Below are 25,758 nucleotides of genomic sequence, written 5' to 3' on the forward strand. Positions count from 1 at the left end.
GGCTCAGGCAGCAGCTGCACTGGAGCCACACCACAGCCTGCATGTAGGTACCAAGCCACAGCCTTTCCCTTGGCCATTCAAAACATCCACCCGAGTCTGGTTTTTTTACGCTTTATTAAACACATCCTGGATGTAGAAGCTGGTTTATTCATTCTCCTCGCTGCGCAGTCTGGCATTGGGATTGGTGATCTTGATGGCAAGCTGAGCAGCCCTCTCCACAATGATCTTCCGGTTTTTAGAAGACACGTTGTGAGCAATCTCTGCACAGTATGACCTGTCAGAACAGACCACATGTCAGCTCGGCTCTGACAGCAGCCAAAGCAAAGCACTCCAGAGCCATCCTGCAGGCAGTGCTCCAGTGTGGAAGCGTCACCACGCAAGAGCCGAGCCACATGCCTGTCTCCTGTTGCCCAGCCCAACACCAAGCAGGAGCCCCCTCTGTGCCCTCCCATCCACTGCACCACAGAACTAAGGAAACCGAGACAGCTTTTATGCTCTTGAAAGTGAGAGCTTCACTCACCTCCATCCCACCCCGATTGTGCCACCTTTTCACCTTCCGACTCAGCACCGTGGGGGCCGGGCAGCACACACCCCCAGTGCAGGCCGCAGAGCTGCCAGTGACCACTCCGCGCAGGGCAGGGCACACGCAGGCCCTGCACACTTACTTGTTGCTCATCATGAGCACTTCCAGCTCTTTCACATTGTGGACCAGGAACTTTCTGAACCCCGTAGGCAGCATGTGCTTTGTCTTCTTGTTGCTGCCATAGCCAATGTTGGGCATCAGGATCTGACCCTTGAACCGCCGGCGAACTCGGTTATCGATACCTCTTGGCTTGCGCCAGTTGCGCTGAAAAAATGCAGAAAACAAAATTTAGCAGTTACAGACTGAGATCAGTCTAAAAACTCAGGCCTCAAGGTAACAGCTGTGGCCAAAACCAATCCCCCAGCAGATCCACCGTGCCGCGAGTTGCAGCACGACCCACTGTTTCAACACTGACCCCTTCTGCTTTAATTCACCATCAAACCCAAAAGCAACCGCATCCGGCTGGCCCAGAATGCATTTTCTAATGTGCTCCCTAGCACTTTGTACCTTGATCTTGACATAGCGATCGGACTGATGGCGGATGAATTTCTTGGTCCTCTTCTTGACGATCTTAGGTTTCACGAGAGGCCTGAGGGCAGGCATGGTGTCTAAGAGGAACAGAATCGGATAAGAAGGGGAGCCCACGGCACACGCGACGCCCCGTCCCGCTCAGGGCGCGTGTGGCAGGCTACCTTCCGCTCGCGGGCCACTGGGGAGGCTGGCGACGGAATGGGCATTCACCTGCGGCTCTCTCCCTCCCGCCTCCGAAGCTGGACGAGCACAGGGAGCTCTCCAGATGCGATCCAGGGAGGTCAGGCGCTGCCGGGCCCGCCCCCGCCGCGTTCCCCAGCCCACAACCCGCCGCCACCGGCCCCTCCTCCCCTGGCCGCGGCGCGGCGCCCGGGCCCACCGCAGGCGCAGCTCCCGCCGCCCCCCCGCCCCGGGCCGCACGGCCCCCGCAGTAACGCGCAGAGCGGTAGCTCTGGCGGCCACTCGCCGGCTGCGCTCAGCCGAGACGCCCCGGCGGCCCTCGCCTGCCCCGGCGGCCTTCGCCTGCCCCGGCGGCCCCCGGCCCAGCCGCCGCTGTCCCGGCGGACAGAGCGAGGCCAGCCGCAAGCCCCGGGGCCGGGGGGAACCGGGGCGGGCCGGGCGGCGGCCCACGGGGGGCGGATGGCCGCCGATGGGCACTTACCGGGGCCTCAGTGCCGCCGTCCGCCGCTGGCCCCGCCGAGAGAGGGAGGGGCCTCGCGCGCAGGGCCTTATGGGACACGAGGGCGGTCCTGGCAGGGCCGTGCGGCGCCGCGCCCGCGCGGGGCGGGCCCCGGGCGCTCGCCGAGCCCCGAGCCGACGCCGGGCAGGGGGCGCGCGGCGGGCTCCGTCCGTCGGGGAACGTCCCGGGAGAACGGATGGGCGATTCCCTCCCACTCCGAGCTGTGCCGCTTGTACTGCGCTGCCAGGACCTGCCCGGCGTCACTCCCGCCAGGCCGCGTGCCCGAGCGCCGCTTCCGCCAGCCCCGCTGAGCGCTCGGGCGCCACCTGGCCGCCCCCGCCCCGCCCCCTCCGGCCGCGGGGGCCCCGCCCTGCCCGAGGCCGCGCCTGGCGGCCGGGGCGCTGCACGGGCCGGGCCGGGCCCGCTCGCTTTCAGCCGGGAGCGGAGATTACTCGGGCATCTGCGCTCCGCAGGCCGCGCCCTGACGCACTGAGCCGAGGCACGATACCGGTCAAACGCTCGCCACCCCCTGGCGGCGACGGCCGCGCTCCCGGCAGCTGGTGGCACACGCGCGGCCCGACAGCGGCAGCGACTGCCCTCCGCCAGCCCGGGGGGGGCCGCGGGGACGAGCTGGTACAGGCCGGGGGGATGCCGCGCCCCCCCGCAGGCAGCGGTGGCCGGTATGAGCCCCACTGGAGGCAGTGAGCCCCCCTGCGAGCTCCCTGCCCAGCCGGGGCGGCGCAGAAGGAGCAGGCTCTGCCGAAACGAAACGGGGGAACATTTATTAACAAGTGCAGGGGTTTCACAGGGCTCGGGCAGGCCTCCAGCTGGGGTCACGCACGGGAGCATGCGCCAGCCGCGGTGCTGAGCCAGCTGGCCAGGACGGGGGGACGTGCGGCTGCCCTCAGTCTATGCTCAGCCTCTCCCGGTTCTCCCGGAGCCAGGCGTGGTACACATTTAACTTGTGGTCCTGCGGCTGTACCTAAAACACAGCAAAAATGTTTAACATTTACTAAAATCCCTTCTGTTAAAACACCTCGTGCTCTGGCACGTTTCCCTGAAAGGCCACACTGCGCAAAACAAAGAACACGGCTCCCGGTCAGCCCCGCAGCCACCCCCACCCCTCTGTGAATCAGGACAGGGGGTCCTATGCCAGAGAGTGAAGCAGCCCCTCGACTGCCCCTCACAGTCGTCTGCCACAAGAGGACCTCAGCACGCCAAAGGCCCCACCAACACGGACCTCGAAGGGATCTGGCTGGCAGGAACCGTAAGGACACCAGTTCTTAACTAGAGCAGGGAAAAGACTTTCACCCCCACATCAAGGAAATAAGCAAAAACAGTCAAAGCAGAAAACTACAGGGGGGGAAAAATTAAGGCGACAAGTCTTCATTTATAGGTTCAGACTTGCAAAAGTCATGTTCTGGGAATTCAACCTACCAAAGATATAAAACGCCCTATCCTTTCCCTTTTTAAATCCAAGGGAGTCCACAGATGCAAAGTCCATGATGCCAAAGGACAGAGCCCTGCTGCCAGCAGCGCATGGTGGACCAGACCCCAGCAGCTCGGGCACACCACCCACCTCCTTCCATTCATTGACACAGAAGATTCTGTAGGAGTCGTTCCCGTACTTCCCGATCCCATGCAGCTCGATGGGGTACTTCCACTGCTTGCTCAGGTACTCATCTGCAACGTACAGTCACAGACTTCACTGCCTGCAGGCGGGCAGGTCGCAGAAAGCAACTCTGAACAAAATCCTGATTCTCTGTTATTGTAACACATTTCCACTTTGGAACTTTTTAAATGAAGAACACAAGTTTTAGCTATTTCCTGGTGAAACTAGGTGATGAATCCCTATGGGGTACATCTCAAACATCTTGTAAACAAATCACTGCGGGTGAGTTTTTATTACACCTCTCTCCTCAGAACCCACAGCAGAATACTTTTAGTCTAAGTACAGAAAATACCAGAATCTTAGAAAAATTCTGGCTAGAAAGGCCTTCTGGAGGTCACCTGATGCAAAACAGAGAAAAGCCACCTTATGACAGTGCTGCAAAACACAAACCCAGTCTTACAGAAAGGTTTAGGTTGGAAAAGATCCTTTAAGATCAAGTCCAACCATCCTGCAGGCATATATTTTTCCACTCAAAGTTGTCTCTCAGACAAAGGTCTCTTGCAGAACTCATTATGTAAGTTACTTCATTCTCAAAGACAACAGGATCAGCAGCTTTGCATATGTAAGACCAACACATCCCAAAGCTGCATAAAATAAATCATCACCAGTATTTGTCAAACAGTAATAAAAGTGGCAGAGCACTGTTTGAAGACAATGCTGTTTGCCTTGCCAGTATAATTTAGACCGTTCCACAGACACATTCAGGAAAACCTACCTGAGAACTTGATGATGGTTTTTGCTCTGAGTTCGTAGAGGCCAAGAGGTTTGAGCAGATGTGACATTTCTTTCCAGTCTGCAGCCCTGGTTATTTCAGGGGAAGGATACTTCTTAAGGAACTCCCAGAGCACAGGAATCGCCATTTTGCCTAGTGAAAGAACCCATCATGAGGGCTGGGTGGGTAATTTTCTTTTTTTATTACCTATGTGTACTTTTTGAAGTGAGCTTTTTCAGAGGCAAGAGTTAGAAATTAAAGATGTTTTTACACTGTTAATATACACTGTATATTAACATGAGTTAATATATATTTATTCTTTCTTAATATATATTTATTCTTTCATTAATGCCATTAAAAATGGCAGCTGTTCTGACCCTGTAACACCACTCCAACACTTACACAACACAAAATTTTACTGTTCCATTTACCTGAAGTTTTATTGAGAAATATGGTTGCAATGAGAAGTTTCCATGGATCATGGAAAAGTGTTTCTTGGACCAGGTTAAAAGGAGAACGTGGAGGAGTCCATTTTCTGAAAGCCTTCCTTCTAGGTGGGCTGGGAGCTGTACACAGAGGCAATACAGGAAAATTTACTGGACAGTAAAGGATAGATTTACCTATTTAAATGAAAACAATAATAAAAAATATTAAAAAAAAAAGAGACCACCCTTTGAAGCAGATTCATCTTTGTTGGAGCACCACATGGGGATGGAGCAATGGCAATTCCCACAAAAATTTTACCTAAATGCAGGGGACTATGTGTCCCCCAGCACAGACTGCAGTAAGTCAAGGCTGCCTCTGCGTGCCCCCACATTCCATGTTACATATATTTTCTGAGGAGAGATGCCCTCCCCAGCCACTGCCATGCTCCTGCGCAGGTACAGAGCAGCAGCCACTGGGTACAGGGTCTCCCCTTGACAGGGGAAACACCTCAGCAGTCTGAAGAGAACTTCCCCAAAGCCCATTCACCCCAGCACCTTGCAGCTGCTGCAAGAGCTGCCAAGGCGTTGCATACCAGCCTTAACGGCTATTTGCCAGATACAAACCACTGAGGTTTAAAACAGGACATGATGAACACCAGTGCAGTAAGCCAAGCTCTCTAATGCCACCTGAGCAAGACCAGCCTAAAAATGGAAGAAATTTTCCATAACATCACTCGATCTTCAGCCATCCTATTCCTCCTCCACAAAAAAAAAACCTATTTCCCTAAAGAATATCATACCTTCTTTACTGTATCTACTTGAAAAATACGGGCTCGTTTTCCTCCTATCCACTTGTGCTCGTGGTATAGACTCTTCTGTAAAAAATAAAAAGTTTGCAGTAAAAAGAAAAGAAATAAAGTATTTTGCTGCCATGTTTCATAGGCTATTTCTATTTTACGTTGTGATGGAAATACAAGGATTTCTTGTAATTGTACAGAACATAAACGTGCTTTAGATTCACTCCAGGGCTCCCTCTGTACTTCAACTCTACAAGAAATCCTCAGTAGATAAACTGTTACTTTGCCACAGTCTGAGGAAACAGGCTCAAACTACAATCAAGGATTAAATGTTGTCCACACACTCTAGCACATGAAACAAGATAAAACGAGCCTTTTTTAAGAATCAAACTGACCAACTGTGCAACAACATTAAAACTTAGTGAAGCGAAGGTAACGAACATTATTACATTATACTAAAGAGATCTGTAGAGTAAGTTCCAGTTGTGAATAGATCTGCATTAAGTTAAATGCTGCTGGATAAAAAAATGAGTCAGATTCAGATGTCAAAGCAGCTTGACCTGAAACAGAATACTTTGCTCCTACAGTTACGAGAACCCCTGGCAGAATGTTAGGAACATATTCTGCCTCAAAACCACATACATACCTGGCATCATTTTAACTGCTGTGAAGTTTGTCTTATCACACAGCTGCAAGATGTTAGCATCCGTTTCAGTGTCAGATTTAAAATCCTGGTTACCCGGCCTCCTTTGATCTGTCTCTTTCTGTATTTTGAATCCGCTGGTTCTCTCCTCAGATCTTGCGGAGGATGCATCATTAGAACCTGTCTCCACACATTCCTCCTCTGCCAGGCTCTCCAGCTCCCTTTGTGAGAGAGCTGTCACTGACCTCAACTGTGCATCTGACCTTGACCTGGACATTCGTAACAGAGCTCTTCCTGCATCCACAGGGTCTGCATTCTGATCATCTACGCCCTGACTATCAGTGACACACCTGTCTTTCCTTCTACAAAATTTCTTGTTTTGAAGGCACTCAGTTTCCTGTTTGTTACATACTCTTCTCCGTCTTTTGGTTTGGGTATTATCTTGGTTCCTCTTTTCTGAGCTCTTTCTAGTTTTCTTATTCTGAACACTTTTTCCACCTGCCCCTTTTTTGGTTTTCAAACAGTCCTCTGGGTTTATGCCTCTCATGATCAAATCTTCACTTTCCAGAGTGAACGTAACTTCTCCCAGGTTTTCATTTCCAGTCTGAATATTTTGAATTCCATCCTCTGCGCTGTTTCGTACACTGAGGTCTTGCACTTGACTGTGACAATCCTCACTCTCTAAAACAGTTCTCACAGCTTCTGTGGCGTATTTTTTCACCCTTGAACGTGTACTCTGATAAGGAGCTGTAAAATCAAAATCTTTTGCTTTTAGTGTCGTCTCCCCAGTTTTCCGAAAATACTCCACAAGTGCAATTTTCGATCTTAGGTTATTTCCTTCAGGACTGTGGTATGATAGAAAAGTAAGTTAGTGGTGACTTCTTCATTCTCTCACTCCTCACTTAAAAAAGTATTCTAGCAATTAAGAAAACAAATAAACAAAAAAATGACAAAAAACGGTTGACAGGGTGATGTCAATGCAAGTTTCTGTGACTTTACAAAACAGTTTACAGACAATCTCGCACACATTGCACACTTCGCCTCCCGCACTCCGCACACAGGGGTTTAAGTGCGAGTGAAGCCTGCGCCGGGGGCAGGGCTGTGCCCAGGGGCGGCAGCGGCCCCCGCCCGGGCCAGCCCTCCGGCTCCGGCCTCACCGGACAAAGGGCACCGACCCCCACGCCATCCTGCCCGGCTGCCTTCGCCTGGCCACCTTCTGCCAGCCGCCGGGGACGGCGCCGGGCCCGGCCGCGGCCCGCTGCCTCGCCAGCCCGCTCTCCGCCGCGGCGCCGGAGCCCTCGCCGCTGGGGCCGGGCCCGGGCCCGGCCCCGTCTCGGCTGCCGCCCGGGAGGCTGCGCGGGGAAGGAGCCGCGCGGGTGGGCCCTGCTCCGAGCGGGGGGGGCCTCGCGGCGCGGCGAGCCCAGGTCCGGGCTTGGGCCCCACGGAGCAGCGGGTCGGGCCCGGTCCGGCCGGGTGCGGCCTCAGGCCCAACGCCGCTCTGCGAGGACCACCTGCCGCCATCGCCGCCATCGCCGCCATCGCCGCCACCCCCACCCCGCGGGCCGCCCCGGCCCCTACCCGCGGGCCGCCGCTGCCATCCCGTCAGCCTCCATTACGTGACGCCCTACGGCGCGCAAGCGCAGCCCCGCCCCGCGCAAGCGCAGCCCCGCCCCGCGCAAGCGCAGCCCCGCCCCGCGCAAGCGCAGCCCCGCCCCGCGCAAGCGCAGCCCCGCCCCGCGCAAGCGCAGCCCCGCCCCGCGCAAGCGCAGCCCCGCCCCGCGCAAGCGCAGCCCCGCCCCGCGCAAGCGCAGCCCCGCGCCGCGCAAGCGCAGCCCCGCGCCGCTGGCGGGAGCCCCCTACCGTGGCGGCGGCCCGGCGCGGCCCCGGGCGCAGGCGCGTTGCCCGTGGCGCCGGCGGCGGGTGTAAACAAGCGTGCGGCGGCGGTGCTGACGCGGGGTTGTGAGGGGCGGCCCGGCCCGGCCCGGCCCGGCCCGGGGGATGCGGGCCGCGCTCACCTGGCGCGACAAGGCTGAGCAGTGGTGAGCGGCCCGGGGGGCATCAGCCGTGCCGCTACGATCCGCGGCGCAGCGAGGCGCCCGCGCCCCGCCCCCGGCCTGTGAGGAGAGGCGGCGGCCTGCCGGCGGTGGGGGAGCGGGCCGGGAGCGGGCCGGCTGCAGCCTGGCTGCCGATCGGGGTGTGCCGAGGAGCGGGGCCGGGCACGGCGGCGGCCCGGGGCAGCTCTTTCGGGCTGCGCTGGGCCCGCCGGCACCGCCCCGTGCCGTGCCCCGCCGCAGGGCCCGTGGGCGGCGGGAGCCCGTGTCCTTGCCCCGGGCAGGCATTCTGCTGCCCCCCGGGCAGGGCAGCGGCACTCCTGAAGCGCCCGGCTGATGCCCGCGGTCCCCAGTAATGCAGAGTCCTTTGTGGGGGTTGGTTTTTCTTTTTTTACACGTCACGTTCAGCCGAAGGCCAGCAGGCTGTGCCTGTATCCGTGGTCCTGTATCAAGGGTCCAGGAGCAGGCTCCTTCCTGCCCCCGCCCGTGCGTGTTCAGGCCTGGAGCCAGGATGGTGGCCGGTGCCTGGGCTTCTTCCTGGCTGCGGCAGGCGGCCACAGAGGGTGCTCGTAGTTCGGGGAATTTTCTCAGGAGTTCGATATACGCTCAAGTATGCAATTCACCATTTTTTTTAATGCGGCAGCTTTGACATGAAAAGAAATATATTTTCTGCCTACTAATATGGGGTTTTATTGGGGGTGGGTGGTGGTGGTGGTGTTTGTGTTGTGGTTTTTTTCCTCTAGTATTTATGATCTTGCATTCAAACCAGATGGGACTCAACTGATAATTGCTGCTGGAAATAGACTCCTGGTAGGGAAACTTTTTTTTCCTCTTGCCTTTACAACTGAATGAATATGATTTTTTTCACATTAACTTATGAATATAACCTATCAAAAATCCTCTTATCTCTACTCGTCCAGCCTCATAGCTACATACATATTAATGCAGGCTATAAGTGTAAAGTGTTTTGAAGCTTTTTAATGTTTCTTACAAAGTTTTAAGCTCTATTTCCAAAAGTAATGAGATTTAAGTTACTTGCATCATCTCATCCTCTCGCACCTCACCCGGTGGTTTGAAATCCATTAACCTGCATCCACACTTAACACAGTGGCATGGTATACAAATACTGTGTTGTTAAAACTTTCTTAGAATCTCTGTGAAAAGGGTAAAAGAAACTCAAATCAATGTCCCTACTTTGTGAGAAGCTTCCAAGTAGAGCTTTTTGCGGTTCCCTGGGTCTGTTTGTCTCCTGCTTACCCATCAGCGAGAGCAGCTCTGGACCATACTTCTCACTGTTCCTGCAAGGCTTTCATGTGGGGCAGGTGTAGAAACTGCAGGGATGGATAGATGATGGATGGAACAATTACAGAGATCAGAACTGCGGGACAGCAGTCTTTGGATATGTTTATTGATGATCCTTTCCAGTAAAAAATCTACTGCAGAGAAAGGAAGGAAATTTTTAAAACAAGATGGCCTAATGAAGTGTTTGGAAATTTCTTTCGTGCATCTAATTTTCTAATACAGAGTCTTCTTTCTGAGAAGTATTTAATTAAGGAAAGCTTCTTCACTTTAAAATGTTTTGTCTTGCATGGACTGCATGCTATGCAAAAATGCAAACATGTAAGTGTATAATCTTGGTGGCCTTCAGTAATTTTATATCCTGGTCCTCACTGGAAGACTTTTTAATGTATGGGGCTTGTGTTTGTATGTTTGGTTTTGATTTTATTTTATTTTTTCCCTTTGTTTAAATAGGTGTATGATACTTCTGATGGAACCTTAATTCAACCTTTGAAAGGACATAAGGACACTGTATACTGTGTGGCTTATGCTAAAGATGGTAAATATCACTTTGAGGGGGAGGTGAGCTTTGTTAGTCTGGTTTGTGAAGTGCCTATCTTCCATTTCTTGTTGCTAATTTATACATAGAGAAATCAGGGTTGGTTGTTTCAGTAATAGTATCCTGAAGGTGTGTAAGTGCTGGTGTTTTGTTTGTTTCTTTTGAATGGAGAGTCTGAACTGCCATACAAATGCTACATGCAGAAGTACCATATTTTTACATGTAAGGCTACCTGTTAATCCAAGACCGGTAGTCCCCACTTCCCCTCTCCCACTTACTTCAGTGATGGTTAAGTTTATATTTGTGGGGTAACATGAAGAGAAGGCTTACCCCAGAGATCTTTCTAGACAGAGACCTCTTTCTAGTAGTCTACCTGCCTCTGATTTTTATTCCCCATAGTTCCACTATCCCAAAGCTTCCTGATCTTCTGATCCTTCATGCAGATCCTCACTACAGACTTTATTCTGCTTCCAGTTCTTTTATTGTCTCTGATTCTTGTTCTGTGGGGGCTTACTGTCTGTGGGCTCAGAGGACTTCCTCTCAAATACTGCTGTTTAAGTCACAAGGGATACCTGTGAGGATGTGCCATTTTTCCCTTGGCACTGTTAACATAAATCTCCAGCCTGTGGCTGACAGTATTGGAAAGACTGGCTACGTGCTTGCATGGCTGGGCTTTAATGAGGCATGCTCTGTTATTGGAGTTTCACGTAGTTGAAGTGCAGTCACATCAAGGCACTTGTAGTGTTAGGCCCTTTACTACTTGAGCCTTGTCAAGTTTAAGAACTTCTTGCTCTCTCTTTGATTGAGTATGTAGAGTGAAAGTGATTCTTGTATGTGCGGGATTTAAATTGTATCTAATTCCTAGGCAAACGTTTTGCATCTGGCTCCGCTGATAAAAGCGTGATAATTTGGACTTCAAAGTTAGAAGGAATTTTGAAATACACGTAAGTGATGCCTTTCAGTTCTGCGCCTCTCGAAAGCGGACTTTGATTATGCACTTCTGCTGTCAAAGAGTATGTGCCATTAGATTTGGAAGAAGGTTGACTAAGGTCAGAGAAAATGCCAGGGGATAATAAGAGAGGGAAGAGCAAAAGAACAGTTGAAGTATCTGAATGAGGGAAGAAAGCAATTAAATTCATAAAAGAGGGTGGGAAGTCTCGATAAATCTCTGAATTTAGAGGGCTGGCAGAGAACTGGGGAAGCTCAGTATAGCTCAGAATAAAATGAAACAAAATATGACCTTGTATTATAAACAAAATTAATTTGGTTCAAAGATCAGATTAAAAATAAGGTTTGGTACTTTTGGTGCATTTCCATCTTTCTTTTGGCAGTGTTTTTATGTCATCCCTCTTAAGTGACATCTTCAAATTCTGTTTCAAAATGTATGTGTACATTTATTACTAGATAGTATGCACAAGCTAGTGTACTGCTAGGAGCATACACAAGCACGCTTGTTTTAGAATTTGGCTATAACCTTCAATCATATTTCACAAACCACCATCTATATCCTTTTTTAGCTAATCTTGATGAAATACAGTGAATCCTGCACCTGGAGACAGTTTTTATAAAGTTTATTACTGATTTAGTTTACAGTGATAGCAGGTTAATTTGATATAATATAAACTGATCACATTATTTCTGGCATCTGGTAAATCTTTCAGCTATTTTGCTGAAACTCAGGAAAGGGGACATTTAAGAATGATTTATTGAAATATGATTGTTACTTCATTCTAGGCATAATGACTCTATACAATGTGTTTCATACAATCCTCTTACTCATCAGTTGGCATCCTGCTCTTCCAGTGATTTTGGTATGTCTTCTTTCTCTAACTTTTCCATTAAGCCAGTATATTCTTTTAGTTCTATAGCTAAGCTAACTACAGATAGGTACAGTTCTTTATATCCAGAAGAGATGAGATACAAAGCTACCTAAATTTAAGTAACATTAGATACTTATTTAAATCACTTAAACTCTGTTCGAAAGGGCCATGCAGTGAGGCACCACAGGATAAAATGTACTACTTCGTTACTTTGATTTTTTGCAGACACCTTCTGTGTTACTTAGATAGATTCCCTGCCCCCCATTTACTGATAAATAATAAGTATTTAAATGCCCTTCTAGCAGTGGCTGAGACTTTGATCCCTCTGAAGTCCCAGCTGAGTTTTCTCACAATACTAGTTTCCAATCTGAACACTAGTTAATGCTTACTTGTAATTTACATTGGCTTTTTGTTTGCTTTAATCAAGGCTTGTGGTCTCCTGAACAGAAGTCAGTCTCTAAACATAAAACTAGCAGTAAGATTACTTGCTGTAGGTAAGTTTTAAGGATTATGTGTATCATTTAAGTTCATTTCAATGCAGACCATTCCAAATAATATGCAAGCTTAAAGAAAAAAAATGTTCAAGTGAAATAGTTCAATGTATGCAAAGGCAGTACCTAGTAGTATGGGATGGGCACTTTGCTGTTCAGTAGGATTGTGTACTTTGTGCTGCTTTGGCACTCTCATCGTTATAAACGCTACTCAGGTATTTTAATGCTCCAGTAGGAATATTACTAATATTTGTCAAAGATGATTTGTTCTTTCTTGCATAGTCTTCTCAGGGAACTTTTTTTTTTTTTTCTTCCCCCTTCTTTTTTAATAGCAAAGGGTCTTGGTTTTTATTTGATACTGTTTATAACTGAATTCTTCTGAAAGTATCAGAGAGGTGTTCTGCTCTTGAGCAAGTGTCTTCTCTCTCCCTCTGTTCAGCCATCTTGTGCAATAATAAAATGAAGGTGGCGGAAAAATAATTATACTTTCCTTTTGTAGAGTTGTTCATCTCCTGTGTTGTTGGTATTTTCAGTAGAAGGCGATATTACTATTATGGGAAACTTGAAGCAAGGGTACATTAATTTGTGTAAAGTCATCCATCTAACTACAGTAGAGATGAGAATAGAAACCAGGTCTCCTCTGTCCTGCACCATGCAATTTTATCTGATCAGTGTTCTAAATGTGTCTTTTAAAACAGTCTGGTCTACTGCCAACACTGTCATCCCCAAAAATGTATCTGTTACTTAGCACATGTTAAAGTACTGCAAGCAGATGATCGCTTTATTTTTTTTTATTTCTACACTTTATTTCTGTGTATATTATAAAATGTTCTTGCTGCAGTGCATGCTGTTGCCATAAATGTGGATTTAGATGCATAAACAAACTGTAGGATTACTGGCTACCTCCCAGAACTCCCTCTTAGATTGAAATACACTTCCATCATCCCTATTTGAGTATGCTCTACCATCCTACCTTCCTGCTGCTTGTTTTTAATAGTTTGCTCTTCAGTATGTATGTGTTTTACCAGCTGGACGAACGATGGCCAGTACCTTGCTTTGGGGATGTTCAATGGCATTGTCAGCATAAGGAATAAAAATGGTGAAGAGAAAGTTAAAATAGAGCGTACAGGTGGTGCTTCGTCTCCAATATGGTCAATTTGTTGGAATCCATCCAGGTAAATAATTTCATCCTTCCTTTGCTCATGCTGAATAGATAATCCTTGGCTTATTGATGGTGGAAAGACTTTTATCCCTGCTGAAACAGATTAATGACATGTACCTTACCTTTTTTTTAAGTGATTATGTATTGGAGTTTTGGCTTTGCTGCCAGCCTTTGAGTGGAGAAACTGGGAACAAGTTCCACTTAGATCATAGAATTGTTTGGGTTGGAAAAGACCCTTAAGATCATAGAGGCCAGCTGTTAACCCAGCACTGCCAAGGCCACCACTAACCCATGTCCCTACGCACCACGTCTACGTGTCTTTTAATTACCCCCAGGAATGGAGACCCCACCACTTCCCTGGGCAGCCTGTTCCAATGCTTGATAACCCTTCTGGTGAAGAAATTTTTCCCAATATCTGATCTAAATCTCCCCTGGCACAACCTGAAGCCACTTCCTCTTGTCCTATTGCTTGTTACTTGGTAGAAGAGACCGACCCTCACCTGCCTACAGCCTCCTTTCAGGTGGCTGTAGAGAGAGATAAGGTCCCCCCTGAGCCTCTTACTCTCCAGGCAGAACACCCCCAGTTCCCTCAGCCGCTCCTCACAGGACTTGTGCTCTAAACACCAGCTTTGTTGCTCTTCTTTGGACACGTTCCAGCACCTCGGTGCCTTTCTTGTGGTGAGGGGCCCAAAACTGAACACAGTGTTCAAGGTGCAGCCTCATCAGATCTCAAGAAACATTTTTTTCTTGTGTAGTATTTTATGTGGCTTTTTTTTTTTTTTTTTTTTTGTGGGTGGGGATGTGTGTGGAGTGTGGTCTGTTTGGATCTGGGGGAGATAGAGGGGAACTGTTTTTTCACTTCAGAGGGAATATCGTCCCAGATATGTGAATAAACAATTGCTATTGCAGTAGATGGGAGAATTTTTGTAGTAGAGCAGATGAACAAGAGAAGTCAGTTCACAGCTGTTAGAGGAGATACCAGTATGGAAATCCAGGCCTGGCAGTAGGTAATGTAGTCAGACGACAATGAGCAAGAAGGGATCTCTGTGGATTTCAACTTGTGAGTGAAACTTCAAAGGAGCATATGTATCTATATTATCTGGAAGAGTAATTTATAAAAAGGACCAAAGGCAGGGAGTATTATGCAGGGTGCAAAATCAGATATTAAATAAATAGGAAATTCTACATGAATAGTTGCCTGTATGGTCTGAATTTATTCTGCTAGCATGTGTTCGTTATGAGATAGTTCTTAAGTATGTGATAGCATGTTGCTTTTTCCTACAGGTTACATGCATCATTCATTGAGCAAAGGAGGGTGCTTACTAAACAGCTTTTCATTAGGATTTTTGTCTGCTTCCTTTTTGTTAAAAGGTTTGAATAATTCTAGAGGCATTATTTGCAGCAGAATATTCAGATTACCATCTCCCTTCTTCCTCTCTTCTCCACAGGCAAGAAACTGTGGAGAAGGTGACTCTCATGTTTTGCTCTAAGCTGAGCAGGTCGTGTCAGAGTACCAAAGCTAAAAAATCTGAGACCTGAAGCTTTTCCTTGGGCTACTGCTGTTCTCACACAAACAGTTTTTTTTTCCTGATAATTGTACTACTGATAATCATAGTTTACTCTTGCTCAGCTGTATTGACTTTAATGCTATGGTGGCTTTGTACTACTGCAGCTAAGAATCCAGGCCTAGGTGCTTGATCTGTTTAAGGGACCATTAACTTCACTGTACCCACTGCTTATAGAGCTGTATGTGAAGTCATACATCAAGCTTTGCAGTTATTCCTGTAAAGGAGACTGATTTTTCTTTTGTGCCTCAAGCTGTCTTCCTCAGTTTTAAATGGCGAGATGTATCTACTGTCCTTTCAGCCTGTTTTTTTTTTTTTAAAGAGTAATATGGAGTCAATTCTGCTATCCTATTACTTAGTTGTATTGCTCTAAGAAATTTATTAATAAATTGCTGTAGAATTACTACTTTTTTTTTTTTTGTTAGAGATGAACGCAATGATATTTTAGCTGTGGCAGACTGGGGTCAGAAGCTTTCCTTTTACCAGCTTAGTGGCAAACAGGTACGTTTTAGAAAGTGTATTCAAGAGTGGCAGGGTATTTCTGATTCTGCTTTGTGTCCTATATTCAGAGTGTTTGTATACTAGTGCTTTATTAGCTACATTAATATTTTCCCAACCTTTTATGAGTCTACCTTTTTTTTTTTTTTAACCATCTCTTCCTTCACCTCTTGTTTCTCCTATGGCAACTCAGCTGCTGTCTTACGATTTTTGTAGTAAAACCCTACAACTTTGCTGGCTTGTGATAGGGTTTATTGGTCTGTAGAGGACATCTTTGTATTTTTTGTTAAGGGGTTTTTGTGAGTTGCTTGCATTCTGAGCAGACTGGTTTGGGACTGGAGGGATTCTTGGATGTATTTTAGAACTGCCTTTGGGAATCTTAATATAGCCGGTGGTTCTGGGGTATTGAAAAGTTGCACATGGCCAGAGAGGTGAGAAGAATGGTACCAGTGACAGCACTTGTTGCCTTGGGAAATATGAAATAAGCCTTTTGTTAATGTTTTTGATTTCTTTTTCCCCCCCCTTGTAGATTGGGAAGGACAGAACGCTCAATTTTGATCCGTGCTGTGTTAGCTATTTTACTAAAGGAGAGTATATTTTACTGGGAGGTTCAGATAAACAAGTTTCCCTCTTCACCAAGGATGGTGTGCGTCTTGGTACCATAGGGGAGCAAAGCAGCTGGGTGTGGACGTGCAAAGTTAAACCAGACTCCAACTACGTGGTAAGTACTACATTTCTCTGTTGTTTTCACAATTTGTCACATAAGGTAAGACCAAAAATTGCAAACTCAGTTACTTATTCTAGACATTCTTAGTGAGGCAGCAAACCTGAGCAGTGTTTAGTGAGGTACTAGACCTATCACTGAAATTAAAAATATCCTGAACAACGAAAACTTGGGCTGTAAGAAGGCTGTAAATGAGTATAACACCTGTTTTCAGGTGGTAAGGCATTTTCTGCTTCTTGATTAAAAACAAGAGAAGGGAAAAGAAGAAATGGCAGCTAATAACTTCTAGGTTGACCAGATTTAATTCCATGATGGAAAGAAAATGTTCAGATCGGTTTAAGTTTCTAGCATTACACCTTGTGGAAAATGCCAACGTGGCCACTGTTAGCTGTAAGTGCGGCACTCAGGTCACTGTACAAAGGTATAGAGATATAGAGCAAATTGAAAAACAAACACACACCCCACCCCCAGAAAAAAAACAAACACACAACCAACCCGAAAACCGACAACAAAACCAAACAAAACCCCATGCAGTATGGTGGTCTCCATGGTCTATGAGATCAGTACTTATTTTGCATTGCCCTTTTACCACTGTTTAAGAACAAGTAGGCTATAATTGGTATCAATCTATACATTATGCAGGAAAAGGAACATAATGTTCATATAAATAGTACACATTTTGCCAGTTCTCACCTACATGTACCAATTGATTGAAATTATTTTCTTGTGTTCAGGCAGTGGGCTGCCAAGATGGAACGATATCCTTTTATCAGTTGATCTTCAGCACTGTTCATGGCCTTTATAAAGATCGCTATGCTTATAGAGACAGCATGACTGATGTTATTGTCCAACACCTCATCACCGAACAAAAAGGTAATTTCACACTTGCAGTCAAGCTTCACTCTCACTCTGTTTTGGTTTTTTTAATTAATATCCATCAGAACACTTGGGATATATGCTGCACATACCAGACAGATAGTTGTCACTTTGACAGTAAAACTGAGGAATACTGTTTGCAGGGACAAGAGTACAAACTTGGATTCTGGAAGTTCGGTGCTGACAAGCTTAATGAAAGATGTGGGGATTTGAAAGAACATTGGGAGGGACAGAGGCTTTTAAGATAAGGTTTTAATCTCTGCAAATGAGATAAAAATACCATACATCATATTTAACTTTTTTTCTTACTTGCACCCTCAAGGATTTGTGCTGATTTTGTTTCTTCATATCCGCTGGCTTTTTATGGCAAGGAATCAAAATATTGCTCCTGGATGTGCTGTTGACAAGTAATAGAAGGTGATAAATTGTGATGGAGATAGTAGATTACATAGATGCAGAACAACAAACGTACCCAAGCAGAAATCTGCTTTTAATTTTAGGGGTGCTTTAGAAAGATTCAGTTTTAATAAGTTTTCTGATTTCTGTATCTATTGTTTTCATGTCAGCTTATACTGTTACTGTTTTTGTGGTTTTTTCCCTTTCTAGTTAGAATAAAAGGCAGAGAACTTGTAAAGAAAATTGCCATCTACAAAAACAGATTAGCAATCCAGATGCCAGAGAAAATCTTGATATATGAGTTATACTCAGATGATTCTTCAGATATGTATTATCGTGTGAAGGAAAAGATAGTAAAAAAATTTGAATGCAACTTGCTGGTTGTATGTTCAGATCACATTATTTTATGCCAGGTATGTGCCTTAAAATCTAGAGTAGTATGGGGTGCATTGAGTTTTTAAGATAGCTGTCCAAGTAGCTGGTAGGAAAAGATTGTACCGTGTAATTTATTACAGTTTTTCGCCAAGGTGCCAATGTGTAGTGCTATTGTCATGTGCAGCGCTGGCAATACTTCTAAGCAATAGCTGTGGCATGCCATGGGTGTTTCGGTTCCAGTGAAACAGTCTCTGTAGTGAATTGGATAAATGAGCACATAATCCAGGGGAACTTCCGGGTGGGGGTGAACTACAAGAAAAAGGTGGGGGTTAATTTGGTCTTGTTTGTTTGCTCATAGCATTGGAAACCCTTAAATAGTCAGTTTAACAGGGTGAATTCTTTGACTTTGTTTACAATTTTTATATGTAGAAGAGGGGAAACGTGCTAGTATAGTAATAAATACTGCACATCAGAGACACAAAGTTTTATCTTTACTTCCACACAGTATTTTGTATGTTATTGTGTCTTTAGGAGAAAAGGTTGCAGTGCCTCTCATTTAGTGGCACTAAAGAACGAGAATGGCTGATGGAATCTCTTATCCGTTATATTAAAGTAATTGGAGGACCACCAGGAAGAGAAGGCCTCTTAGTTGGTCTAAAAAATGGTCAGGTAACATGTAATGTCTGCTGTGTGTCTTTTCACTGCAAGTAAAATCTGTTCTGTGCTCTTAGGGGGAGACCTTAGGAGCAACATGCTCTTTTACAACCTTGATTTTTATATGATAGAGTCTCATCTTGTGATTAAAACTCAATTACCTCTTTCTTTCACATTCTCTGGCCGTAAAATTTATACGAACATGTTTAATTTTCTCTGAAGTCCTTAAGTTGTTAGGAACGAAGTACAAAAATGGAGTTCTTGGTGAACTGAGAGAGGGTTTGTCTTTAGTGTGTGTGTGTGTGTACGTTTCTCCTGATGACCACTTGTGAAGGTGTGGATGTTCTAGGGGTGAAATTGCTGTCTGTTTCACAAGCCGGTTAACAGCTGAAAATTTCAAACTGATCCCAGAGGTATTGATACAGAGAACAGGAATAGAGATGAAGTTGAGATCCTTTGTCTTCTGCATCTGTGCTATATATTCCTGTAGTATTATATTAATGTAAATTTTTAACTAGTGGAGCATTAAAAAATCTAGGATGTATACCATATGATTGATTTGTATAGGCTTGCAACCTAGAGTATGTTGTGGAAGCAAGTCTTTTCAAGATACCTCAAACTGAAATAATTTCCTTGATTTTAATACACAGTTTATCTCTGAAAAAAAAGTTGCAATTGCATGCTTTAAACAGCATTAAAGCTTGTACCTGCTATGCTGTTTCTAGTTTTAGTAGTAAAAATGGGTGGACTCACTTTGGTTTCAAATATGTCTAGATTCTGAAGATATTTGTCGATAATGTCTTCGCAATTGTCCTGTTGAAGCAATCCACAGCTGTGCGCTGCCTGGACATGAGTGCATCCCGAAACAAGCTGGCAGTTGTTGATGAAAACGACACCTGCCTAGTATATGATATTCATACCAAAGAGTTGTTGTTTCAGGTAAAATTCAAAGTTTAGGGTTTTTTTATTTCTTTGTTTTAAAAGGGTCAGGGGGGCAGGAAGTGATTTGGAGCACAGAACATACCGAAAGTGTTGCTATGCAGAAATTAATGTAACTGATTTAAGCCATTAATCACATTTTGTAGGATTTAACTGTGATCTATTTTTCTATCGAAACCACCCTTTTAGAGATGGTAGACAAGGAGTTAAAAGACAGGAGATATATGTGAGCAACAGCTGAATAAAGAGCACTTAAACATGTGACCTTTTGAATTTAATTTAGAGTTCTGTCCTGGTTCCCTCTGTTGCATTAGAGTTAATGAGCATTTTGGCTTAATCATTAGTATGAACAGAATTAAAGCCTAAATTTATTTTTTTATTGTGTGTTCCAAGACTATAAAATGAATAATGATAATTCTCTTTTCACTGGCAGTTTATCAGTCATTCTAAAGGTTCACTCACATTGATGAAATGTTTTCAAAGAAAACTGGATAGATAGTATGAAGTGCTACAAAGACAGGGTCTGTTTCTTTTTGTAACAGGCAGAAAAACAATTGATTAAATGTGCTAGTTAACAGTGTATTGTTGTGGAATTTTTGTATTATGTTCTACAGTTTGACAGTATGGACCGTTCATAAATACAAAACAAAGGCAAGACAATTACAGCTTTTTATTAAAATGTAAAATATGTCCCTCTAAATCTGTTTAGGAATATACTAGGCTTTAGAACATTACAAACATAAATAGTAAGTCTGTTTGTACACACCCAGACTATAAGAAGTCAAATGTTCTAGCTGAGGGATGTGTATTTCTTAGGAAAGATGTGATTGCATCTGTTGTAATCATCAGTTATTTTGCTTGTTAGGAACCCAATGCTAATAGCGTGGCTTGGAATACACAGTGTGAGGATATGCTTTGCTTTTCTGGAGGAGGGTACCTCAATATCAAAGCTAGTAACTTCCCTGTCCATCAGCAAAAACTTCAAGGCTTTGTCGTGGGCTACAATGGCTCCAAGATCTTCTGTCTTCATGTTTTTTCTATGTCAGCTGTTGAAGTTCCGCAGGTAATCCTTTAATCTCATTAAGTGTTGCTTTACATTTCATAAACATCAGTGTTTAAGAAGTGAAAAAGCTTTTCTGAGATTTACTTGTATTCCATTACCAAAATGACTGCAGTTCACACTTTCTTAGTTGTTTTTTGTTATGTTGCATGATGGGGATTTTCTTGTTTATTTGGCATTAATTAAGCTAACTTCCTTTTTGCTGTTGTTGATTGTTTTTTCTAATTCTCCCTTTCTACTTGCAAATGCCCATAATCGAAAAGCAAAGATGAAGATAAGGTGCAGGTGTTACCTCTTCCTGTATTCTTACTGTAGTTTCTCTATGTACCTTTTCTCAAGTTGTAATTCCATTTTTCTTATGAGTACCATCAAATCTTGTCTTATTGTTGCTTCATCTAGATGTGTTTAGGCAATATTTAAGCTGTATATTTTAGTCTAAATGTGTAATATATGTGTAATCTTTATATATATTCTAAACTTAAAGAGATTGCCTTCCACAGATTGCTGGTTTCTGCATTATGGGAAACAATGGAAAAGTCTAACACAGTCCAATAAACAAAAAAAACCAAAAATCTGACTTAGGCATCCAGGTGTGGACAGGATTTGAAACTTAAGAGTCAGTGAAGAAGGCAACAGTGCTATATGCTTTTATTAACTAACTGCTACCTGTGTTACAGACCCCTTTCTGTTCCTCTGAGGTATTATCCAGATCCTTAATTAGGCTTTGGGTTGTCCCATGTTGTTGACAGCCATGAGATCAACCAGGTTTAGCACACTCTTCACCTGGCTTTGATATGCCACAAAATTATTGTGACATATCACAGAGGCAGCTTTTTCAAACCTACACTTTTGGAGGGAGGGAGTACCAAAAAGTATACAGCTAAATTGATAAAAATAACATAGAAATCAATCTGCATGCTGTCTTTGGTTGCAAACCCAGAGGTAAAGGTAATCTAGCTGCAGTGCTCCCTGTTTGTTCAAAGGGGTTGAGCTGTAGCTGCAGAGTGTCAGCCTGCACTTGACTATTTCTCTCATAGGACAGGTCAGCATCTTTTGGCCTTAATAGTCATAGTGCTGGTAAAACGGCTTTGTCATCAGGGTTGGCATGAAAGGGTTACTTTCTCATGATACCTCTTCCCGTTGTCTGAATATTTCCAGGGATAGTTCACACCGGGCTGTTGTGCCACTTTTTATGCTTTTAGCCTTTGAGAACAAACTACCCCCTCCTTTCCTCTGCTTCCATAGTATTGGGAAAAAAAAATGTCGTCATACATAATATTTAGCTTGTACGATGCTCAGAAGAATTCATGTTTTTAACTACTTCCCAATATGCAAGGAACTGAAGTTTTCAAGATGGATGAGTTTTGAATATAATTAACTCAGCTTGTCTAAAGATACATAGTAATCACCCCAGAATGTCGTTCTATTATAGAAATAACCCATAGATTTGTTTGTGGAGCTTGTAATGGTTATGATTGGAATGGGTTTTTTTTCCCCCAATGTATGTAGATAATTTCATTAATATATCTCAGTATTGTGCTTTCTAATACGTGTTTTTCAATGGAAATCCTCAGTCTGCACCCATGTATCAATACCTGGAACGAAAAATGTTTAAAGAAGCCTATCAAATTGCGTGTTTAGGAGTAACTGATACTGACTGGAGAGAGCTGGCCATGGAAGCCTTAGAAGGGCTGGAGTTTGAAACTGCTAAAAAGGTAAAGCAGTTATTTACTTATTTAGCAGGAAGCTTGTTTTATAATTTTTTCTATATGTGCAGTCTGTGTGTGTGTAGTGTATGTTTTACGGCTGGAATACAAAGTGGTATTCCTGGGTCTGTAGTGTTTGTATGTTATCCCACATGCCAAAGATGTTCATTTGTTACATACGCAGGACCTTGAGATGAGGTTTTAAAATTAAATTTAATTTATCACTCTATATAAATGTCATGTTCTAAATCAAAGCGTTAAATGCAAAGAAAATGGTGTCTTTCATCTGCTGGAAAATGTGTTAATGAATTTGAGGGAAATAGAAATGGGACGTTGGTGAGTGGCGGTGCTACCCACCGGGTGGCAGCAAAGAATGCCCTGCTGCCTGCTCGGCTCCCGGCTGGAACGGTACTCTTACCGCCCCCCAGGTACTCAGTATAATCTCAGCTCAAATGTGGAAGTTTCATATTCTTTGTTATCTACTCATTATTATTCTTTGAAGGCAATGGTCATGGGATTCCATCGTTTTGGTCATTTTCTGTCGGGAATGCCTTGGTTTTGGGAGTGGTCTATAAATGGGCATATACTGGAGAACAGTTTTCTGTGGCAGAAAATACTTCCTTATTTTTCTTTCACCACCTTTTCTTAAATAAGAGAGGGTGAACCGAGTTCAATGTTATGAATTTGTATGAAAGACAAAACATTCTAAAAATATACAGGGAATGACCTGTAACGATAGGCATCTTTTAATAACAGATTTTTTTAAAAGGAAATTAAATGCTTTATTTTTCTTTTCTTTTTTTTCCTTAAGTGGAGGTATCAGAATAATTCCAGTTCCATGGATGGCTTTATGCAAATAGATATTCTTAAAAAGAAGTTTTCAGCGCCTCCTTGGAATCTTAAAGTAGTGCCCTCTTAGAATTAAAGCGGATTAATTCGAACAAAAGCAGCTTCTTGACATTAAAGGCGCTCATAGTTCCTAGTCCAATCTGGTGTAAGCAGAATATTCTATGCCCTCTTAAACATTCGTTTGGTTAGAAATCTCAAACATGCTGTCTAAGGAGTTAAATTTCTATTTTTTGATGCATGTCGAGAATAAGTGCTAAGCTGCTGTAACTTGCACGTGACACTGTCACTTGAGACTGGGTTGCACATTATCTTCATTTGCAAAAGACATTATACTGTCTTGCAGTACTTTTATCTTATCGTTGTCTTCCTTTCCTCTCTCTGAGCTACTTCCATGCTGGATTTTCAGAATGGTATAAAAACGATAAGCATATGCAGTATCCTTTGGCAATACAATCAATTATACGTTCTACCTTGTAATAGTTTCCTTATATTTTCTTGTCTGTATCATGCCTCACATCAAAATGGAAAAGCTGCAAAATAATCAGAATAAATGTATGTAATATTTTAAATAGAAGTTTGTATTTCTTGGGGGACTGACATACCTACACCTAATAGTCCCTGCCTTTGCTGGTTTATTTTCAGTGATAAGCTGTTTGGATTGTACCCCTGTCAGTCTTACTGCAGTGCCTCAGGTGCCTCAGTTGTAGTTAGAGCCCATCAGGTTAGGGACTACACAAATTCCAGCATATTTCTGTCTGTCCTGTTTGCACGAAGACAGCTTGATTAATGCATAACAGTATTTTGATGGTTTTTTTCCTGGCTTTTCAAGTTAATTCCTTTTATATTTTTTTTTCCCTTTTCAATAGGCATTTACCAGGGTACGAGACCTTCGATACTTAGAATTGATCAGCAGCATAGAGGTAAGAAAGTAAAAGATAGGATATTTTCTTACACTTAAGTACCATGCCAAAATCTGTACTTTCTATTTTGGAGGAACTTTTGTTTGGATAGTGCTTCTGACTGTTGGGAGATGTGTTTTAGAGTGAAAAATCCTGATTAGCAGAGGTGACTCAAACTCTAGTCATATGACTGAAACTTCATGGGGGAAAAAAAATGGAGTATGGGACAGTGAGAACTTCTGAAACTGTTTTCAGGAAAACTGGAAGAATATTCAATAGTCAGTTAATAATTGGTAGAATACTGCTGTGCTAACAGAGCTTTATACAGAATGCTTCATAAACATGAGTTAATTAAGCCTTTCCCTACCCCCTGGAGGTAGGTAATTACTATTATCTCCTCTTTGCAGAGCCAGAAACAGGCCCAGAGAAATAAAATGACAAACTCAAGGTCTCATGACAAGTCTGTGGCAACTGGAAATAGAATTTAGGATTCCTTACTTCCATACTGTGCTCTAATCACTAGTTCTTACTCTTTTTACACTTCTTGATAGAGTTTCACCAGACAATAACTGTCTGTCACAAGCATGTTAAAAGACAGGGTATCACCTTTGTCCTTCTACAAAGACTTCATGATAATGCTTAGTTTAAAGATCTGTGTTGAGATGACATAAAGGGAATTTCTGTCCCTCATGCTAATTAAATTTACACCTTTTCTGAAAGAATACATTCCTTGTCTTCCATTTCTGCTGAGCTGTCCTGGTTCTGTCAGAATGCCTGTTGGCTGCAGTTAATGGTTGGTGGTGTCTGACATGGGACAAAGTTCTGCATTAGGAGCCCCCCCTGCCCCATTTTTTTTTTTTTTTTTTTTTAGCATTCTCTCACCACTTCTAACCTTTCTTTTCCACGTATGCCTGTCCAGATCTGCGTCTGTTGAGGGTATCCCAGAATTGTCACATTCTGCTTAATAAGGAAAAAATCCCTCTGTAAATAGGCATAAACTTACTTTCAGACTTCTAGAAAATGCTTCTTCTGAAGTGAGAGTTCTACATCATTGCTTACTCTTGGTTGTGGTGTATTTAATTTCTTTTAAGGCTTGTAAGGGTGTAACTAAGCACACATGTTCCATTAATGTCATGGTTTTCTCAGTAATGACACATTAGGTTTTTTTTTTCTTATTGGTGGTAGCAAGAAATGTAACTGCCAGATCTCTCTATCTGGCAAGATTCTGTGAAGTCTTTAAAAAATGGTGTAACAATTCCTCTGACTATGCTTTTAACCAAGATTTTAAAGCAAACTGTCAGCACTAGTCCAGTATCAGCCTAGCCAGTGTGATGAGAAGGCATGATGGCTGAGTCTCCTTCGGCAGCAGACAATCGAATTTATATGCTCATGGAATGTTCTTCCTCCTTTTGTGCAGTTTTCTTTAAATGCAGTTCACATCTGTATATTTCCAAATGAGGTGGGCTAATGGTGGTAGTAATTTTATCCAAAGTGCAGGGTAGTAATGTGTTTCCAAGTTATAGGATGAAACATGCACGTGTGTGTGTTTTACTGTGTGTGTGTGTATATATATATATATATATGTGTATATATATATATATAGTATTGGTCCCTTGAAGTCGGTGTACCGCTGGGTCTGATTCACATAAGGCGTTGCTGCTTTGTGGCACTGCACACACTCTGCCTCTGTGGTCCCTTCCCAACAAGAGTGAGCAGTTCCAGTTAGCAGGAGAGTATGTACAGGCGCTCTGGAAGCGACTGCTGCTTACCTGAAATCATGAGCTTTTACGTGTGGGGACAGTGGCAGTGACACT

The 25,758-nt window shown here is 44.3% G+C and overlaps 3 protein-coding genes across 6 annotated transcripts in view; 1 reads left to right on the plus strand and 2 right to left on the minus strand.

Annotated features, from left to right (window-relative positions):
* Positions 1 to 97: 97 nt before the first annotated feature.
* Positions 98 to 1,911, minus strand: RPL32 (ribosomal protein L32). Its single transcript, XM_055707821.1, has 4 exons — positions 1,776 to 1,911; positions 1,091 to 1,191; positions 666 to 847; positions 98 to 274 (listed from the first exon to the last, which is right to left on the minus strand). Exons 2-4 carry the CDS (start codon positions 1,184 to 1,186, stop codon positions 145 to 147), a joined length of 408 nt encoding a protein of 135 aa, XP_055563796.1. The 5' UTR covers positions 1,187 to 1,191; positions 1,776 to 1,911; the 3' UTR covers positions 98 to 144.
* Positions 1,912 to 2,554: 643 nt separating this feature from the next.
* MBD4 (methyl-CpG binding domain 4, DNA glycosylase) lies at positions 2,555 to 7,705 on the minus strand. Of its 3 annotated transcripts, XM_055707815.1 has the most exons (7): positions 7,621 to 7,705; positions 6,046 to 6,887; positions 5,403 to 5,477; positions 4,609 to 4,743; positions 4,181 to 4,330; positions 3,373 to 3,476; positions 2,555 to 2,775 (listed from the first exon to the last, which is right to left on the minus strand). In XM_055707815.1, exons 1-7 carry the CDS (start codon positions 7,653 to 7,655, stop codon positions 2,698 to 2,700), a joined length of 1,419 nt encoding a protein of 472 aa, XP_055563790.1. In that variant the 5' UTR covers positions 7,656 to 7,705; the 3' UTR covers positions 2,555 to 2,697. The 3 variants fall into 3 exon arrangements, with proteins under 3 accessions (XP_055563790.1, XP_055563792.1, XP_055563791.1); XM_055707817.1 differs by lacking the exon at positions 2,555 to 2,775 and having other exon boundaries at positions 3,372 to 3,505; XM_055707816.1 differs by lacking the exon at positions 2,555 to 2,775 and having other exon boundaries at positions 3,448 to 3,585.
* Positions 7,706 to 7,917: 212 nt separating this feature from the next.
* The window catches only part of IFT122 (intraflagellar transport 122), a 33,528-nt gene continuing 15,687 nt past the window's right edge, over positions 7,918 to 25,758 (plus strand). The window contains exons 1-16 of one of the 2 annotated variants that reach the window (XM_055708701.1): positions 7,918 to 8,081; positions 8,837 to 8,903; positions 9,846 to 9,930; positions 10,796 to 10,874; positions 11,665 to 11,741; positions 12,178 to 12,244; positions 13,270 to 13,416; positions 15,394 to 15,469; positions 15,996 to 16,187; positions 16,925 to 17,063; positions 17,673 to 17,875; positions 18,369 to 18,506; positions 19,266 to 19,430; positions 20,296 to 20,493; positions 22,065 to 22,205; positions 23,912 to 23,965. In XM_055708701.1, the coding sequence (XP_055564676.1) occupies positions 8,041 to 8,081; positions 8,837 to 8,903; positions 9,846 to 9,930; positions 10,796 to 10,874; positions 11,665 to 11,741; positions 12,178 to 12,244; positions 13,270 to 13,416; positions 15,394 to 15,469; positions 15,996 to 16,187; positions 16,925 to 17,063; positions 17,673 to 17,875; positions 18,369 to 18,506; positions 19,266 to 19,430; positions 20,296 to 20,493; positions 22,065 to 22,205; positions 23,912 to 23,965 (1,869 nt within the window). In that variant the 5' untranslated portion in view covers positions 7,918 to 8,040. Of the gene's footprint in view, positions 8,082 to 8,485; positions 8,704 to 8,836; positions 8,904 to 9,845; positions 9,931 to 10,795; positions 10,875 to 11,664; positions 11,742 to 12,177; positions 12,245 to 13,269; positions 13,417 to 15,393; positions 15,470 to 15,995; positions 16,188 to 16,924; positions 17,064 to 17,672; positions 17,876 to 18,368; positions 18,507 to 19,265; positions 19,431 to 20,295; positions 20,494 to 22,064; positions 22,206 to 23,911; positions 23,966 to 25,758 lie in introns of those variants that run through there. The other variant, XM_014283563.3, reaches the window with a different exon arrangement.

This window comes from Falco cherrug, chromosome 4 (assembly GCF_023634085.1).
Source record: "Falco cherrug isolate bFalChe1 chromosome 4, bFalChe1.pri, whole genome shotgun sequence".
NCBI lineage: Eukaryota > Metazoa > Chordata > Aves > Falconiformes > Falconidae > Falco > Falco cherrug.